The sequence below is a fragment of the Anabrus simplex genome, chromosome 1, assembly GCF_040414725.1.
Source record: "Anabrus simplex isolate iqAnaSimp1 chromosome 1, ASM4041472v1, whole genome shotgun sequence".
Lineage (NCBI taxonomy): Eukaryota > Metazoa > Arthropoda > Insecta > Orthoptera > Tettigoniidae > Anabrus > Anabrus simplex.
Window position 1 is genome coordinate 332,340,628 of NC_090265.1, and position 20,030 is coordinate 332,360,657.

The 20,030-nt window shown below is 37.6% G+C and overlaps 1 protein-coding gene across 2 annotated transcripts in view; it reads left to right on the forward strand.

Annotated features, from left to right (window-relative positions):
- The window catches only part of Fen1 (flap endonuclease 1), an 80,562-nt gene extending 62,440 nt beyond the window's left edge, over positions 1 to 18,122 (forward strand). For both annotated transcript variants that reach the window (XM_067142455.2, XM_067142461.2), the window contains exons 7-8: positions 6,463 to 6,660; positions 17,747 to 18,122. In XM_067142455.2, coding sequence (XP_066998556.2) covers positions 6,463 to 6,660; positions 17,747 to 17,824 — 276 coding nt within the window. In that variant the 3' untranslated portion in view covers positions 17,825 to 18,122. The remainder of the gene's footprint in view (positions 1 to 6,462; positions 6,661 to 17,746) is intronic.
- Positions 18,123 to 20,030: the final 1,908 nt, after the last annotated feature.

Below are 20,030 nucleotides of genomic sequence, written 5' to 3' on the forward strand. Positions count from 1 at the left end.
GCACGTGTAGGGTAATTTTAGGTTAAAACCTACGGACGTGAGATGAGTGGAAGCAGAAGACACAAAGCACATCACAACAAACAGTGGTCAGTGTTATGTTATTGTTGATCAATGTTATCAGCTTTCTATATTGTAGGCCTTCACATTTAGTTTTCTTTCGACTCTATGATTTGTAAAATTATTTATAGCGTAGACTGTAGTTCCTTATTCTCCGACTTTACATACCAATTTTCATTAAATTCTGTTCACCCAGTTTGTTGTGACTCGGCGCTGATATGGACTTAGTAACAAAAATCCAAATTCATTAATATCTTTGTGATCATAGCTGGTACGGTAACAATGTATAAGACATAAATGATCAGAAATGTAATATTATGTAACTTTGATTATGTAGTATTTATCGATATGAACCTCTAATAATAAATATTTGATAGTTAAAATTTAGGCCTTCCCCTAAACTACCATTTCACTCAGCATGAATAAAATTATTTATGGCCTAGATTATAGTGACTTATTCCCGGACTTTGCATTTCAATTTTCATTAAGATAGGACCACTATTAAATTTTAGGCCTTTCCCTAAACTACCATCAGCGTCAATACAATTATGCATAACCTAAATTGTAGCAACTTACTCCCCGATTTTGCATACCGATTTTCATTAAAATACGACCACTAATAACATAAATATTTGAGAATTAAATTTTAGGCTTTCCCCTAAACTACGATTTCACTCAGGGCGAATACAATTATTAATGGCCTAGATTATAGCGGCTTATTCCCCGACTTTGCATACCAATTTTCATTAAAATCTCTTCGGCCATTTTCTCGTGATGCGTGTACATACATACAGACAGACAGAAATTACGGAAAATTAAAAAGTGCATTTCCTCATTACTATGGATATGACTGATACATAAATGCCATCCTTTTTAAATTCTGAGCAATATACAGACAAAACTCTTATTTTATATATTATAGATTATCGCATCACATACACAGTTCATTCTTTTAAATTTTATTTCCACAATGTAATTCTGTCTTAGGACTTCGGCAAATCCATAAGTGTATCTTAGGCTGATGATGAGCCATATAGGGTCAAAAGTAGTCCCTTGATAACACATTGTAATGTATTTATAGACATTGCAATTATTGTACAGTATTGAGTAGGTGGAATAAACATTGTAAATTATATGTCATCTGATTCGTCAGACATTGATTATGCTGACGACTGAAGAAGGAGCATTGTAAATCTTTCAAACATTTGATTTCATGATTTATTTTTCAAGTATGAACTCTGTAAAAAGGCAGTGGAAAGTTGTGAATACTTTGTTATAGTACACGCGTGCACATAAGTGGTGTCCCGACATAAACAATCTACACTGCTCCACTCCAGTACTGAAGGGGCGGGGTTGAAGGCCATTCCAGTACAAAACAGGAGGGAAGGGAGTGAAGGATAGTGTCAAATGTACAGTGACCCACCTTCTCACTTCACGCATTTCTGCATGTAGACATCCTGCTGCAAGACTTTGTTGTGATTGAAATGGTCACAGTGGCGAGTGTATTGAAGTACAGTATTGGGTAACCTACTCTGTTAATTTCAGTATCAAAAGGTTTATATCCAAAAAGTATTTGATACTAGTTTGGAATATTTCGTAGCTGCGTTATATCGGGTCGTAAGTTGAAAACATCATTTACTAGTTTGTAACTTTGCTCTGGACTTTATTTAAGTTATATCATCATAAATTACCACCACGGATATAGAATTACGATAAATTCTGTAAATTGAAAATTAATATGCTAAAATAAGATGTTGACGTCTAAAGTATTATAACTTTGTAAGCAACTTTATAAAAATAACTGAAGATACATTTTACTTCTTGAGCAATAAGAAAATACATCTGAAAATAATTTGCTCATCATCATCATCATCATCATCATCATCATCATCATCCCTTTATCCAGCTGTAGCCGGGTAGGGGCAAATATGGTTCCTCTCCACTTTCTTCGGTCTTTCCACCACTCCTCCTCCAACACTGTGTCCCAGTCCAGGTTTCTTTCTATAATGCTGCGTTGGATGGTATCCTTCCATCTCAATCGTGGTCGTCCACGGCCTCTCCTTCCTTGGATTTGCATTTCCATCACCTTTTTTGGCATTCTTTCGTCGCTCATTATTTTATCTCTTCTGCTCTTCTGTATCATACTCCTCAAGAACTTCATTTCGGCTGCCTGTATTCGACTCTCATCCTTCTTTGTCATTGTCCAAGTTTCTGCTCCGTAAGTTGTTATGGGTACGTAATACATCTTGTACATAGTATCCTTTGCTTCCGTTGGCACATCTTTGTCCCATAACATGTTTCTTACACTATGATAAAAACAACTTCCAGCTTGAATCCTTTTATTAATCTCAGCATCCAGTTGAGCATTCTCCATTAATTCACTCTCCAGGTATTTAAACGTTTTCACTACTTCCAGGGGCTTGTCTGCAAGTCTAATCTGACCTTTCCCTTCTTTCTCCCCTCTAGCATAACAAGAGTTTTTGCTATCATTAAAATTAAATTTCCATAAAATAGAAAGTTGATTCTTAAAATACACAACAAAAATATTATTGCAACATTTCAACATAAATAATTATTATAAAATTAACAATTTTTTACAGAAATATCTTATCAAAAATATAAACGTATGGTATCGCATCTTGCTAGAACATATATAAACAAAAAAGTACTGTAAAATAATAAACATAATGCACAGTCCATAGTTATATACTTTCAAGAAAAGAAAAATGGAAATTAACACAAAAATAATTTTGAAATGGGAATTAAATAACTAAAGAGTTGTGTCAAATACTGACTTTACAACAAGTGTAAGGTACGAGTTCCTCCTCCCTTCCAGAACATTAATAATCAGTCCATGCCCCATTCCTGTTTATCACATGCTCTAGCCACCTGGGAATGGAATCTATTAGATATTGAAAAAAGTCTGGTTCATACCTCAGATTCGCCCAAACTCAATGGCAATGCATTAACAGAGCCACTCTTGTCCTCTCCTGACCGGGAACCCACGTGTTTACCATCCTTGCCCAAACATGTCCTATTATGTTTAAGTCAGCCGACTTGGGAGGCCAGTCAAGCATGTGAACATCAGGATATTGTTTGAAGAAAGCTTCGGTTACATGTGCAGTGTGAACAGAGCAGTTATCTTGCACAAACCTGATAACGGGAACTTATTCTACGGTGTAAATAGCTCAAACACTAGGAAGAACAGCACCTTCTAAAATGTCCACATATTCACAAGCAGTCATGTGTGGAGTGACCTGTATCAACTCTCCTGGACCGGCAACACTTATCCATCCCAGTAAGCCACATGTGACGCGACCAGACTGATTAGTTACCTGGACAAAGGGCTCTTCATAACGCTTTCCAACTGGACGCCAGCACTTCAGCGGTTAACCTGGATCGGAGCAAAATACCTTTTCATCCATCCAAATTGTAATTTCCCATTCCTGTCGAGGAGTAACACTTTCTTGTAGTGCAAAGCCCATGCGAAGTTCTATATGGATAGGAAAAGACGCCCCTTTTCGCAGCTGGGCGATTGTGGATACCTGCAGCGTGGAGTCGGCTACTCACGGTAGTCCGCCGTACTGACAATTCCAATGCGACAGTCACATTACCGATAGTCGCAAACGGAGAATTGTCCATAGTTTGAACAATTCCAGCATCCTGTTCCAAAGTAGTTCTTCAAGGAGCTTTGTTGTGTGTCCCATGACTTACCAATCCTTCACCTCGTTCTTACCATATTTTTACCCATCTCCAAACCATCTTAAGACCGCTTGGTATTGCTTCAGCTATTGCTTGGAGGACCATGCCAATAATACAGCCTCGGTTCACTAGTGATAAGATAGGAGCCATCTTACAGTGTTGCAGTATAACGATATGTAGGCCGTCACGGAATACACACAATTGTGCCTTCAGCACTACCCGTTCACTCCCTTCCCCTCCTTTTCGGTACTGGAGTGACCTTCAACACTGCCCCTTCACTCCCTCCCCTCCTTTTCAATACTGGAGTGGGTCCGTGTTGATTGTTTACATTGGGACACTAATGTGCACGCATGTACAATGGCGACAACTTTTCAGCTGGCACACCATTTTTAAACCTGCCATAGGTGGTCCAAAGCCCTCATGAGAAAACTTGATGGGAAATGATATTTTTCTTTGTTAGAGAAACACGGGTTTCAATCTTTACTGCATTGAATTACATGTGCGCTATGAGAGTTCGCTGTGGAGGAAATGCTGTTCTGCTCCGCATGTTCAGCTGACCGGAGATTTTAGCGACATCGTAATCTGTACCCTGTTACTAAAGTTCACGTAGAAATGAGACGTTTTGAAGAAACAATGACTTCTTCTCTACTTCTAAGGAAAGTAAGTTTCCAAATAATTCTGCAAAATGCACTGATGCATTAATCGCTAACGGAACAAAGAGATACTTCTCATAAGCCGGAACTTATGACGAAATACGAGATATACTAAGTAATTCTATCATTGATATGTCAAGTGCTCGTCCAGTAAAGGTTTTAAACAACTGACAAAACAACAAATATCCACTTGTTGTACAGCAGGGAACGCCCAATTGATGTTCAACATAGCAACGTTGCTAGGGTTTTCAGGGCCAAGTGCATTGTTCTCGTCGGCCGGTAGACTGTTTTCTTCTTACACAACTACCCATTTAAATATAAATCAATATGAAATAAACAGTTGCATGCAGGCAAGAAGCAGTTTTAATTTTAGCTTGACATTCTAATGAGCTTCATAAGAAGCCGAGTTTTTTTTACAGCTATGATCACCCAGTAATGAGAAAATGTAGTTTCACAAAATTCCCAACACCCTTTTTCATAAATATCAGATGAAATAAAAACGTGGTATACGAATCAACAATAAGTTCCTTTAAGAGGTATTAAATTTTGATAATTTTCAAAGTGAGCGCTCCGTTGGAAATGGATAAAATACCGGCACGTTTTTTGTTCAATCTGCGTTCAAATTTTAAGTGGGTACAATAAAAATTTCTAGTCCACATGATTAAACGTAGAATAAAATTAGCTAAATTTTGGTGTAGCTTTTTTCTATGTGGGGCATAGGCTAAACTTTTTATTAACGTATCAAGTTGGGTGTCTATACTTTTTTCCATGACAGTAGAGATCTGTGAAAGTAGTTTTACTTTTAGTAAAAATCGTTAACTTTTAAAAAAATATTTTGTGTTACAGGAAACTTAGCAGTGTTATTACATGTTAACCATTTGTATACATATTGCAGATCGAAATGATGAACGTTTCCTTATTCATCACCGTGGCCTGTCTTTTGAACTCTAGCTTTTTGTCACAAAAGTGACATGTCAGTATATTTTTATCGTTCATATAAAACCCCTCTGAGCTTAATTTATTTGCCTGTGATTATACCGTAAACACGAGTCTTAGGCATTGCGCCTGGTCATGTTTCTTCTTCTCACAATTTAAACACCCCAAGCACTGAACCTGAGAATTATTCAACTTTAAAGAACAACGTGGTCTGTGTGGTTTTGGTGGGTGCTGGAGAGTGGCATGGCACGGCATGGTTCCAGCTTGGCTTGGGTAGTTGAACTTAAGTGTACAAAAAATCGTTGCACATGAGAACAAAAATTGCAAAATTTCAACGTTATCTTTTCAGAGAGATTTACTTCCGTTGTTACAGGGATTTAAAACTACACTACATACCATTTCAAACAACAAAATATTATAAAAGTTATAGCTAAAAAGTATTTTAACAGGATCTTATCTAGAGACATAACCGCTATATTGGGAATACTTGCTACATTGCATAGCACAAAGAATGCTCACCGAAAGGCACTGCTACTGTGAAGCAGACTGCGTTCACAAACTAACATGTATCTGGTCAGAGGGTGTTGGCATGATAAAAAAAAATTTTTTCCAGAGTCAAATACAGAATTTACATAAAAATTGTGATTTTGCAACTCAAGAAACTTATTTTTGCAATCAGATAGGTCCATTATGAGTTCAGTATTCAAAGAAAAATAAAAAATTTGTGATATCTTGTCTCTTGAATTTCATAGATTTGTAGACATAAGTAATCATAATGGCTTAAGTAAGTTATACCATTTTTTGTGATGTGATTTTGAGCGAGGGGAGAGCACATCTGTAAGGATAGCACTATGCTAAAATGTGTGGTTTATCCTTGTGTTTTATATTTTCAAGTCTATCCTTTTTGTTGTTTCCTCTGTCCAAACTAAGCTGTCTGTATTCTTTTATGTGTAGATGTACTCATTCCTATCATTGATAATTATTATTCTCGCTCTTGTTTGTTCAACCCTACAATTTTAATATGTCATTTATAAATATCTACAAAGCTGTAAAAATGAATTGTAATAATTACAGTAAAATCTTGTTGTTATATTTGATACCTTTGTTTTCTTAGTTAAAGTGGACAGATCCTGATGAAGAGGGTCTTGTGAGATACTTGTGTGGTGATAAGAACTTCAACGAAGATCGTGTTCGAAATGGAGCTAAGAAGCTGTCGAAGTCTCGCTCAGGAACAACCCAAGGAAGGCTTGATACATTCTTTAAGGTGATGCCTTCCCCAAATAATAATGCTGTAGCAGCTAACAAACGCAAGGTAATTACCATATATTTTCATGTCTGATTTATGTGTTGTTGTTGTTATTATTATTATTATTATTATTATTATTATTATTATTATTATTATTATTATTACTGTATAATCCCAAATATCACTTACACTTTTTTTGAAAACGCTTCTAAAAATTGGGTGCGGGTCTTATTCAAGCCTTTTATTTTGCGGCGTAATACTTCACATGTCTTAGGGAATGTTACATTTTTTCAGTTTTAAGGGTTGGCACTGCGTTCAACCACATCTTCCAACAGCGTTTGTTTGAAAATGAGTGGACATGTGTGTTCTCTCTTATGCATTTCATATGATAATGGAGATTTGTTCTGTAATATAAATGTGTGTAAAACTTTCCTAAAAGTCGGCTGTAGTTTATAAGCTCAGTAAAATTATTTCTAATTACGGTACAACCCTGAAATCAAACATCGGCACAATCGTGGTTGCCGTGGCTTGGCAACCGAGTTTCTTAGCGCGCGCTTCCCCAACCCCAACCCCAAACACACTTTTCTTTTATTGTAAATGCTCGGCGACAGTCAGTCTACAGTCTTGTGTTCTTAGAGTGCCACTTGTAAACATGAATTCAACAAAAGCGTTTGCGGTCTTTTCCTGTAAGTGAAAAACTGAAAGTTATAAAGGAAGTTGAAGTTATTGGAAATTGTGCTGCTGGTAGGAAATACGATATAGATGAATCTTGTATTCAAGATTGGAGAAAGAAGAAAGAAGACAGTAGTGGTAATCAAAGAGCTTTCCGCGGGCAGAGTGGACAGTTTCTTGAAACTGAAAGGATTCTGTACAAATACGTAACTGAAATGTGGGAATGGGGATACGGCGTGTCTACCGAAATGTGCCAAATAAAAGCATTAGAAATTGCAAAAGAACAACTGTTTTCCTTCCAGCGCCATATAATTCAGTTGCAAAAGAAAAATTTGTATCTGCTTTCCCAAATTGGAAATGCAGATCAGAAGTCAGTCTCATTTTGAAATGCCATTGGACAGTACTGAGAATGCTAAGGGGTCAAAAAGTGTTATCATCAGAATGGGTGTGTTACAGTCAGAACTCAGGACTCCGGTTGGATGGACAGTCTACTAGTGGAAGACAAATACGCGGTCATACAGCAGAAGCTGTGCAAAGCAAACCAAGGACGCAAAAACTGATCTAGCTATCATTCCGGGCAGATTGACGTCTATGTTACGGACGTTGGATGTCTGTGTAAACCATACGTTCAAAGCAGCCTTGAAACAGCTGTATACAGAGTGGGTGGTGACTGACAATCATGCACTGACAATAACTGGTCGTATTAAGCGCCCGGAAGTTCAACTACTTTGTTTGTGGGTATAGACGGCATGGGATCGTATCTCTGGTGAGCTCGTCCAAACAATTTTCCAGAAGTGCAATATTTCTAATGCTATGCATGGCAGTGAAGGCGTTGTGTGGGAAAGTGTTAGTGAAAGCTCTGAAGTTGGTACTTCTGATGATGAATGAAGTGTTGACTATCGTTCTGTGATTGATAACTTTTTCTGTGTGTGTTTTAAATAATTTATTCTGAATTATTTCAAGGACACTTAAAAACTGTGTGAAACTATTTTAAATTTCTGAAACATATGTCGTGAAATGACATTCTTGTTCTGTAGCAAGTATTGTAAATAAATGTTGCCATTGATGCTTTCGTGGCCCGTACTTATAGACATGATATAGACTTTTGGGCTTATGGCGTTTCAAGAAAATAAGGTGAAATTCTTTACGTTTCGCAGAGAACTGTGCTCTGCGTCATCAGAAGAAAATCTCGACTGTCCACGAGAAAGGCTTCTTAAACAACGAGCTTTGAATTTAGACGTCTAAGCTCGTTGTTTAAGAAGCCTTTCTCGTGGACAGTCGAGATTTTCTTCTGATGACGCAGAGCACAGTTTTCTGTGAAACGTAAAGAATTTCACCTAATTTTCTTGACACAGCATAACCCCAAAAGCCTCTATCATGCCTATTGTAAATAAATTAGTGATTTTTTTTTTTATATATATATATATATATATATTTTTTTTTTTTTTTTAGATATAGGGTGCGGGTCTTATTCAGGGGCTGGAGGTACTTGGGATTATACGGTATTATTATTTATTTATTTCCCATAAATTGATCATTGCAATTTAGGGGTGGTGAATAGGTAAAGGGCATGGCTTCGCATACATCAAGGTGCCTCCATCCCCATGTAAATTACAGTACTATAATAATTACAATTGTAGGAAAGCACTTGCTTATATACATAAACCATGGATAGTCTACTTACCCAAACCATTATTCAGCCACAGCAAATTGCATGTTGCACTATCTCGAGCAAGATCTTTTGAAAATATTATCGGCCCGGATACGACCAAGGGCTGTTGACCTTTGATATTAGGCCCCTTAAAACAAGCATCAAGCAACAAGATACGACCGAATGGTCGAAGCACAGATAACATTGTTTGGAAACAAGTTCTATAAACTACATTGCAAATGAATCAGTTATAATGTACCGGTATTAAATGTTCATAAAATTATGGAAAAGTGCAGGCAAAACAATATGACTGCGATAGACACATCAAGACGAGTTATCTGATTTATAAGGAATGCTGCAGAGCAGCAGGGTCTACTAGTTTGATTTATTACTACAAATCGGCCATACCAATCAGTGTTAATGACTGGGATCCATAGAATTACAACAAAAAGATACTTCAAATTTACATTAGATATAAATACCTAGCTGTTTTACCCGTTCTTGGCGGATATTACTTAGCATATGCATGATTACACTTTTGACGACCTCTCAAGTTGCTCCCGATATTCTGAAGCATGTAGGTGGGCATACAGCTGTTTGTGAATAGTCTGACTTACACACTTCATGGCTCTCTGTAACCATATGCAGATTCATCCTTTCTTTTTTTTTTTACATTATTGCTGCTACCGTGGTAGGGTATTGCTGCTACCGTGGTAACTATGCTGCTTCCCTTCGGCCCCTGCACCCGCATAGAACTCGACCTTCAAAGTCCGTGTCTTTACAGTAGAACCTTGATAATTCAAAATAAGTTAATTCAAAATCTCGCCTAATTCAAAGCAGCTCTCGTTCCTGGAAACATGAGGTACGGTTTTGCATGTTATTTAAATCGTTTAATTTCCAAAGATCACTTCTCAAAACAGAACAGTTGAAGTGTTTGCAAAAGCAATTGATATCCCATTGGCAAACCTCGAAAACTAAGAGGTACGAGCATGGATTACAGAGTTTTTAAATGAAGAGCTGGCATGTGTGAAAACTCTACGCGAGAATGATTTACAGTGGAACCTTGATTCTCCGTTTTTGGAGGGACCACGGGGAAAAAACGTACAACACGAGAAAACGGAAAATTCTGGAATGAATGAACCGTCAACAATTTGGCTAAACATCACAAAAATGAAATATGTATACTTTTATAATCTTACAAACACCCCTAATCCAAACCAAACTACAGGCCTAACGGGCCTTCCGCCTACCAAGCGACCGTCCTCAGTCCAAAGGCCTGCAGATTACGATGTGACGCACGGTCAGTGTGACGAATCCTCTCGGCCAATATTCCGGCCTCTCTAGACTGGGGGCTGCCATCCCACCATTCAATAGCTCCTCAATTAAAGGTAATCATAGAATGAGTGAACCTGGAACCAGCCCTCATATCGAGGTAAACATGCCTGACCTGGCCGATAATCGGACCCTGGCTCTCCGGGTGAGAGCAGGCAAGTTAGACCGCGGGGCCGGCTTCAAACATTAATTACCGGTACGTGACTTAAAAATCTCGAAACTTTACATTCAGTTTTACCAGGGAAACTTCGTCAGTTTCCTCTGAAAACTTCTTTCAGTTCAGCGACTTTGATTAGCCAGAGCCATACTCTGCGAAAAATCTAATACGGTACCCGTGATGACAAGCCAAACAACAATTGACCACAAGTAGTTTTTAATTATCTATCTAATAAAATAAAGCACATTAAATACAAAAGCACCCAACATGATCGCAAAATCCTCTTTTTTTAAAATTCCATTGTAATTTGGTCACCGGTATACTGTTCATAGTCAGTTTATGGAAATCTTGTACCGCGTAAATTAGGCCTACATCGGCTTTTCAAGGTTATGTTGAACTCTAGAATATGGTTTTGAATGTAAGTATCGATCTTCAAGTTCTCATATGCATTAAATTCAATTCTGCCCGTCACTAATCATAATCAAATTGGAAAGAGAAAAAATATCATTAACACTCCCGAAATTATGATTATTCGCGACCTTGAGCTCAGCTGGAAAGCGCACTCGTTGTACAAGTCTGTACGAGTGCGAACTTATACAAAGCTTTAAATGTAACGTGCGCAAATAAAACAACTGCAGTTTTCACAACTTTTGAACACAAAAACGTGAAATTCCCAGTCTTATATTAGGACGAAAACAGTAATAGGCAATCTCAAAACCTCCCATGGCTTTATGTATGTAAGGTGCAACGTCTGTTCTGGTCTCGACAACATAATCGTGTACAATAATATTAAAATACTACTGTAAATTTATGTTACTTAAGAAGGAGCAGTTTCGATTCCTGCCTGAAAGCCCAGTGACTATACAGTGCCCTGAGAGAAATGCCGAAAACCTGTTCGGCGATACACTCAAAAAGAGTAAAAAAACATAAACATCTAACCCTGGACATAATCTAGACGTTTTGCAAGTATGAACTTTTGACGAAATTCGTTTCAGGTTCAAGTAGTGCTGTCGAAGAAATGCACTATGTTTCCTTCCACTTGTTGTGGATACCCTCTGCTTTATTATTTCCACGAATTCTCTAAACAATACCACCGGAATGCGATGCTAAGATGTTCCCTTATGCAAGTTCGCCGCCGATCGCTTTTCCAGTACAGTACTTCCTCAAATTACTGGTAGGCCTACTGCCATGACGAGACGTTAACACCAAGATCCGTTAGTATGCTGTAGCCGTCCTTTCATGAGATATAGTTTCTTGAAAAACACGTGATCGAGGATTTAGCGTTGATGGGACTGAAAATTCTGGACGGTTGATCTTGGAAATAGTTTCTTTGAGGAACGGATAATACAGGATTTTTACAACGTGATTTAATTAGGATGCTCACAGGACCACGTAATTTGAACGAATAATACGGGATAACGTAATTTCCCGGGAATGTATAATCGAGGTTCTACTGTATTAGATAATATCTAATTGAACCAATGCTGAACTTTTTACAATGCTTTCATTTGAACAGTAATTTTTTCTTGTGGATTTGAGCATTTTGATTTGTTCTGGACTCTAACAAACAATGTTGCCTGTGGGCATGTTTATCTCATAATAAGGCTAATTTTCAGAAAATGTGTACTAATTTTGCTAAAAGTAGATGCTAATTTTTCGAGACCCTACTTATTGAAAAAGAGAAATGGCATTGAATTATAAATACAGAATTCTTTAGAATTTGGGCAAAAAATGCTCTCAATTCCATAAAACTGTGTCAGTTAAGACTTACGAATTTGGTGCATGAATTTGGGTTGAGATCATCTAGTACCAAAGAATCCTATGAATTCCCCTTGTAGAGTAGAATACTATATTGGGAAATAAAGTAAATAATTATCTTATATCGTCTTGGGGAGTTTTCTCGAGATCTCTCTTAATGTGAATGGTAGGGTTAATGACTATCACAGATATTTGGCATCGTTTGATCAAGGTTAAGTTCTCATGGGGATTAGAATTAAGATACTGAACAACCTTGTAGTTTTAAATGGAATTTCAAAAATCCTACAGCGGGGCCAAGGTAATCAGAATCATAGTTGTAGATGGAGTGGACTTAACATTCATCTCCCAACTTTATTAGCTTCTCCATGTATCAGAGGTTGTTCACAGACTCATGATCCCAAGTTCACATATTCTATCTTGTCTGATTTTGAAGAATTCTAGGCTCTTGCTGGCATGTTAAAAATTATTATTATTATTATTATTATTATTATTATTATTATTATTATTATTATTATTATTATTATTATTATTATATTGACATCCAAACTTTGAACACGACACATGGGCAAATCAACCGAGTACCACACTTCAAGTACTTGGGAGAAATACTTGAACCAACGGGAGGCGAGAAGGTTGCCCAGAAAATTCGCCTACAAAAATTTCGGAAAGCCTACGGTAGGGTTCACAACATATACAATAAAAAGTGCTTGTCCCGCCATGCAAAGATCAGACACTATAATACAGTAATAAAGCCCGAAGTCTTATATGCCAGTGAGACCCTTACACTAAACGGGAAAGGTGACCTAGAAAATATTTTAAAAGAAGAAAGGAGAATCCTGAGGAAAATTCTCGGCCCCCGAAAAACAGAAGATGGATATAGACTGAGGTTACGCAGAGAGACAGAAGAGCATTCCAACATTGCAGCAGACATCCGTAAAAGACGTCTGAAATTCTATGGGCACGTCCACAGATTGCCGGCAAGTAGACTGACACACAAGATTCTCACCTACATAGAACATCTAAAAAATATTCCATGGGTACTAGAAGTGAAGAAGGATCTGGAAAAAGCCCAGATAAACCCAAATGACACCGCGGACAGAAGCCTTTATAGGAAAAAAATTAATGGATGGAAAGTGCAACCAGAGAACGAAGTGAAAAAGAAGACTGGAGCAAAGTGGACAGAAGAACGAAAAAGGATCCACGGAGAAAGGATGAGAGCTGTTTGGCAACTCAGAAAACAGAATCGTTAGAGCTTTGCGTGATCCATTGGGTCCATACGCACATAATAATAATAATTATTATTATTTAGAGGAGAATGCTGAATGTGCACATAGGAATTATGATTTTGATTTTTGGTAGAATTGGACTTGGGGGATATGTCACCAAAGTTGTTTTGTGTAAATTGTGCAGAATTTTGAATTTGCTTTACATTTAGCAGCAGCATAGCCATATTTTAACAGTCTCCAATTTTTTAGTGTATCGAGAAATTACCTTGTCATCTAGTAATTGCAAATACCTTGAAGTCTTGATTTTTTCCCCCAACTCTTCATTACAGAGAAAGTTAGCAATAGTGATAGATCACTACCTTGTTGAATCCCTTTTCTCACGAACCCTGAGAATAAATGTTGTATACTAATTGGATATGCGATAAATGCTTGCTCAGCTTTTATAAATCTTTTCAATAAATGTGGCAAGTACCATATTTCCTTGTGTGTTAGACCCCCTTACTTTTTAAGACAAGATAAAGGGAAAAAAGTAAAGCTCGCATATAAGATCCCCCCACCGTAATTCATCAGAGGAAAACAACAATTCCGCTTCAAAGCGGGTACAGGCCGTACTGCAGCTCCAATTCCATCACACAAATGAATGAATAGTTTCACCCTTCTGACTCGCGCAGTGTGAAACCACACATCAAAGTCATGCAGTACGCCTGTGTTTCGTAGCTAAGAAATGTCCGCCTCTGTAGCTTACTGCAGTTCCGATGACGGTGCACAAATAGGTAAACAGTTTCATATGTCCTACCCGTGCGTTGCAAACACGTATCAATCATGTAATATATCTGTGTTTTGCAGTTAAGAATGTCCGCCAGCATTACGGTTAGCACAATTAGCTGGCATTCTTGGGGGCCCGAGTTTGATTCCCAGTACAGCCATAGATTTAAGAATGGGAGGAAGGTTGGTATGCGATATAGGTATTTTTTTTGGAGAAGTAGGTTTAAAATATGTTAAAAACAATATAACCATAACAACTGTTTTACTTGTCAACGTACCTAACAAATAATAATAATTAACTATTTTCACGGTTTTAGAAGACACCAAACAAATCATATTATGTGTTGATAAAAACATGGAGACGAGCATATAAAATTAACTTTACAAAAGAAAATTTTAATATGTTCCTATTCGGTACATACAAAGGGCACTAGGAAGGTTTTACAATACGCAGAAACGGTTGGCTGGACATCCCTGTTATGGTAAAGGATGAAAAGAGGGGTGAAAACTGGTCTAGAAGACAGCAAGGCGCGACCTTCACACCAAGCAGTGGGATTGAAAGCTAGTTAAGTTGTCAGTGTGGTCTAAAGGTGAATATCGCGCAATTATCCGCTACAATTTTGCTCGTGGATTAACTGTTGACTAGTGCCTGGAGGCTATGACTCCTGTGCTGGCGAAAGACTGTCCACGTCGGACAACAGTTTTCCACTGGTACAAAGAGTTCCAGAGGGGAAATTTTGGGGTTGAAGACGATCCTCGTTCTGGGCAACTTTCTGAATCAGTGACTGAGGAAAACATTGAAGCTGTGAGGAAAATGTTGTAGCAAGAGAGGCGATTGTCATATCGGCAGGTAGAAGAGACCCTCCACATCCCTGCACCAGCTATTCATTCAGTTCTACATGATCATCTCCATGTTAGAAAGGTTTGTTCCCTTTGGGTGCCCCATTCACTTTCAGAGGAACAAAGGGCACATCGAGTGAAATGGTGCCGAAAAAGGCTAAAACAGTTTGAAAATGGGACTTCGCGTAACGTCAGTAGCATCGTTACAGGTGATGAAACTTGGCTTTATTATTACGATGTCTCAACAAAATCCCAGAACAAGGTGTGGCTGTTTGGAGATGAGGGTGCTCCTGTGACTGTGCGAAAGTCAAGATCGGTGAAGAAAAGGATGATTGCAGTATTCTTCACTAAACGGGGCGTCCTGACTCGGTTTGTGCTAGAAACACAAAGGATAGTTACTGCGAAGTGGTACAGTGAGACTTGTGTGCCTTAGGTCATCAAGCAGCTCCGTCCAAGGTCATGGCTCAACACTTGGCTCTTGCATTATGACAATGCTCCAGCACATCGTGCTAATGTAACAATGGATTTCCTTGCCAGACCAGGGTTGACTGTGCTTGATCAACCTCCATACAGTCCTGATCTTGCCCGATGTGACTTCACACTCTTCCCAGAAGTGAAGATAAAACTGAAAGAGCGGCATTTTGCATCCGACAAGGAGCTTCTGACAGCATGAGATCAAGAGTGTGAAAATGTAACCGAAGAAAAGTGGCAGAGTTGGTTCAGTGACTGGTTTTGATGTATAGAGAAGTGTATTGAGTGCGGTGGAAATTATTTTGAAAAAGTCTAAAGCGTTCACTCACATTGCAAAACTTTCCTAGTGCCCTTTATATATATCTCCATCATTAGGTGGAGTAATAAAAGTCAAACATGTTTCGACTCGTTTGAGCCATCTTCAGTGAAAAGAGGGGGTTAAAGTTATTTACATAATAGAAGCTAAAAATGGGGTTAAAGTTGAAGTTATTTAGCTTCTATTATGTAAGTAACTTTAACCCCCTCTTTTCACTGAAGATAGCTCAAACGAGTCAAAACATGTTTTACTTTTATTACTCCATCTAATGATAGAGATATATACAGTAGTATATATGTATTGAATAGGACGACACATTAAAATTTTCGTTTGTAAAGTGAAAACCGTCAGTACGGAATGATCTTGTAATGTACGAAATTAAACATTATGTTAATAAATGCATTACCTTCCCATCTTTAGAAATCTGTAAATACGGGAAGCTTTCCTTTTTTAGCTGCCTCTGTGGATCAGTTGGTAGAGTGTCGGCCTCCGGATCCCAAGATAGCGGGTTCAAACCCGGCAGAGGTAGTCAAGTTTTTGAAGAGCGGAAAAAAGTCCATTAGACACTCCATGTCGTACGATGTCGGCATGTAAAAGATCTCTGGTAATACATTTGGTGTTTACCCAACAAAATTCATTAAATCACAGCCATAGACGGCCAAGAGAGTTTCGGTTTACTCGGTCTGCTATCTAGTGGGCCTAGAGTAAAACGGAACATCGAAATTGACAAGCAGACAGCCAGATGGCATCAAATTGAAATGTCTGCACACGGTAGCTGAGGCCATACGATTATTATTATTATTGTTCCTTTTTTAATTTTTGAGTTCTGGAACTTCCAGCACTATCCAGACACAAACAATGTGGTCTTTCTATCTCAATTACAGCTGTTTAGGTAAATTCTGTGATAAATGTAGAAAACATGCATGAAATACACTTAAAAATAAAGATCTGGCTTTCAATAGTTGCAGTTATCCAAAGAATGCGTCTATGTATTACGTTCAGAAGTACAACTCATAACATTTGCTAGCGATCAGCTGATGGTTGGAGTGCTTTCTACAGTACAGCTTTATTCGGAATGGGTGGCTTCTGCTATATAATATACACCAAATGGGAAAATACAAAGACCATTCCTAGAAACAATTTGTGAATAGATTCTCACTGTTTGGATCTTGAATCAGGAACAAAATTATATTTTTAAATTTTAAAAACACCGGGATCTTGAATGCCGTCGATAACACTGAAGTTGACACCATTTTGGATGATGACAACGTCGGCAACAGGAAAGGTGGCCGCTTGAGGTGACGGTAATTAAAATGAAAGTAGTGATTAGATTTTCTGTGTGATAGGCCCGCTGCTCAACTGACAGAGACAAATGACTGACCATTAAGTTCTTTTTCATTCTTTTGTATTAATATTGTATAATATGATAAATAAAACTGTATGTCCAAACTTTATCCCTTTTCCCTACGGGGTCAAGTATGAAGTGAGATGAATCTTCATAGCTAGTTTTTATGACTGGATGCCCATCCTGACATCAACCTCATCAGAGGAGTTAATGAGATGAAACGAATGCCGTGATATAAGAATAAATAAAACTGATTATATTTCCAGTATATATAGACCTAAGAGTCATATGGTCACCATATCTTGTTTTTAAATTTAGAAATTCTGCCTTCCAATGAAGATAGCCAATAAAACTCAGAATACAATCATAAATTTGTTTTAAGAATAGTGTAGGTTACATATACTGTATGTACAATTTATAGTTCTTTATATCCAGAAGTCACCACACAAAATGTTATATTGGACCCCCCTTACTTTTTTGCTGCTATAAAAGTGGAATTAAATGGGGATCTAATACACAAGGAAATATGGTATAAAAAATATGTTTGTCTGCAGTGAAACAGATTAAGTAACATTACTTGTGATAACTTTTATTATTCAGCCTATTTAATTTTTCTTAGGTTGAAGAAAAGAAGACTGCAAACAATAAAAAGGCGAAAGGCGGTGGTGGCGGAGGCAAGTTCAGAAGGCCTAAATGATCGATATAAGGACAACAATTGGAACGTTTCTGTAGGATTCAGATTCCGCCTAGCTGAGGCATCATGTGAACAACAGAACGTACTATAATATCTGGAAATTCAACCATTTGGCTGCTACAAGTGTGGAAGTTGTTATTTTATTTCTATGGACTTATACAGACATTTGCAAGGTGACATTATTTTGTGAAGTTAGTTTTATTGAAAAGCAAGATTAACTTTTAAGAAATTTGTGAAGGCTACTCCTTTGTGTGATATTTTTGTGTGGCATCTATCTGTGAATACAGAAATATTAATATTGCGACATGAATTTTCCTTAAGTTTGCTCATAGAAATATTAATGATAAAGGAGTGCTTTGAACCTCCATTTTCCTATAATTAATAAATAATATTAATTCAGAAACATTCAAGAAGACCTGTATAATATGAAGACATGCATAGTATCTTATATGTTGGGAGCCTAGATGTTAGACCCTTTAAAAACAATCTCTTGAGAATTAAATCAATCAGTCAAGTCACTTTCTGTTTTCCTTCACTGTTTAAAATGGGTATCGTTGGAATTGCAATACCACATGTGATTTGCTGTTTTGTCATGCTTCATTTGGAGAAAATTCTAATTTTGTTCCCTCTGAGCACACTACTTTCAGAGTGCTATGCATGAAGGATGAAGACAGTTCCTTCAAATGCTGCTACACATACAAGACTGTATTGACATCCATTGTCAAACATTTGAATGGTTACAGATGTGATTGTCATATACTGATTCATATTCTGATTCCCTATGTGAATCAACATCTACATCATATACTGTGTATACACAAATAATGTGCACACCCTAATTTTAGGAATGAAAGTTTTTAAAAAATGTTTTTATCTGTATGGCTTTGTTAAAAACCATAAATACTGCAGTACAATAAATACATCTGGTCTGAATCAGCAGTTTGCGAGAGTAAATACAGATTTCTCTGCAGCAAACTGGCTACAAATCTGTGGAAATCCAGAACATTTTCTTCATAATTGGCTGGTGAACATTGTGCAATGCTAGTTTTCTCATAAAAGATTAAGTTACAACCCATAATTTTAACTCTCTTGCTTTTGCTATGGCTGATATAGATGTTGATTCCCATAGGGAATCTGAAATATTTGTACCGAATGAGTAAATTTGTAATACCAATATAAATGGTCCATTATTGGACATTATAAATTCTCCAGCTAACTCACTCCTGCTTACCAGCGTTTCGCTCCTGTGTGCTAGGCTGGGCTCATCAGTTGGTACCTAGCACACCTACCAAGACGCATGGCTAGTAGTGCATACCGTGGAGGCCACTGCATAGGCTAATTGTAGCCACCAGCAGTGCCAATGCATTATGAGATACTTTGTCTCATTACCAAAAATTAATGCCTGCTTGGCCATCAGATGATATAGATGTTGATTCCCATCTGGAATCTGAAATTTTTGTTCCGAATGAGTAAATTTATAATACCAATATAAATGGTCCAGCCTAGCACACGGGGGCGAAACGCTAGCGAGCAGGAGTGAGTTAGCTGGAGAATTTATAATGTCCAATAATGGACCATTCGAGATAGAATAGCTGATTGTGAACATAATATTTCCAGTGTTGTTATGATAAATCATAAGGAAATACAAAAAAGACTAACCTAATATAGTGTTAGCTGTAGTTGTTGTCCGTATATGAGCTGTATTACGCTTTTTATATTGCAGAGAAACATAATTCTACAACATAACCTCTATGAATTGCTTACGATATTACATTATCCCATTCATGTTTTACAGATGTCTGATTAGTGGGATATAGAGGGTTATTCAGCTAAGTTGTCCATCTCAAATAACATATGGACTGTACAAGATAGAATGGCGTCAATATCCTCTGAGGTAATGCTATTAACTTTGTTTTTAAAATAGAACTACACTGCTTTCTACACCTAGTCTTAAATCTACAAGCATTACAAGTTCAGCACTGTGATTATTCCGAAAATCGATCCAAGTACGTCTTGAAAAAGTGTAGTGTATTCAAATGCGCTTCATTTGCCAGCTGGGGACTGCCCTGTTCGATTTGCGCTATGTGTGAAACATGAGCTAGCTATTGACATGCAGAGTTGCTTCACCTTTTTCTGACAGCTATGTATTCGCTCTGCTGTGCTCATAAAAGCACTATGACCCCCTGTGGGTGGGGGAAGCAGACGAAGA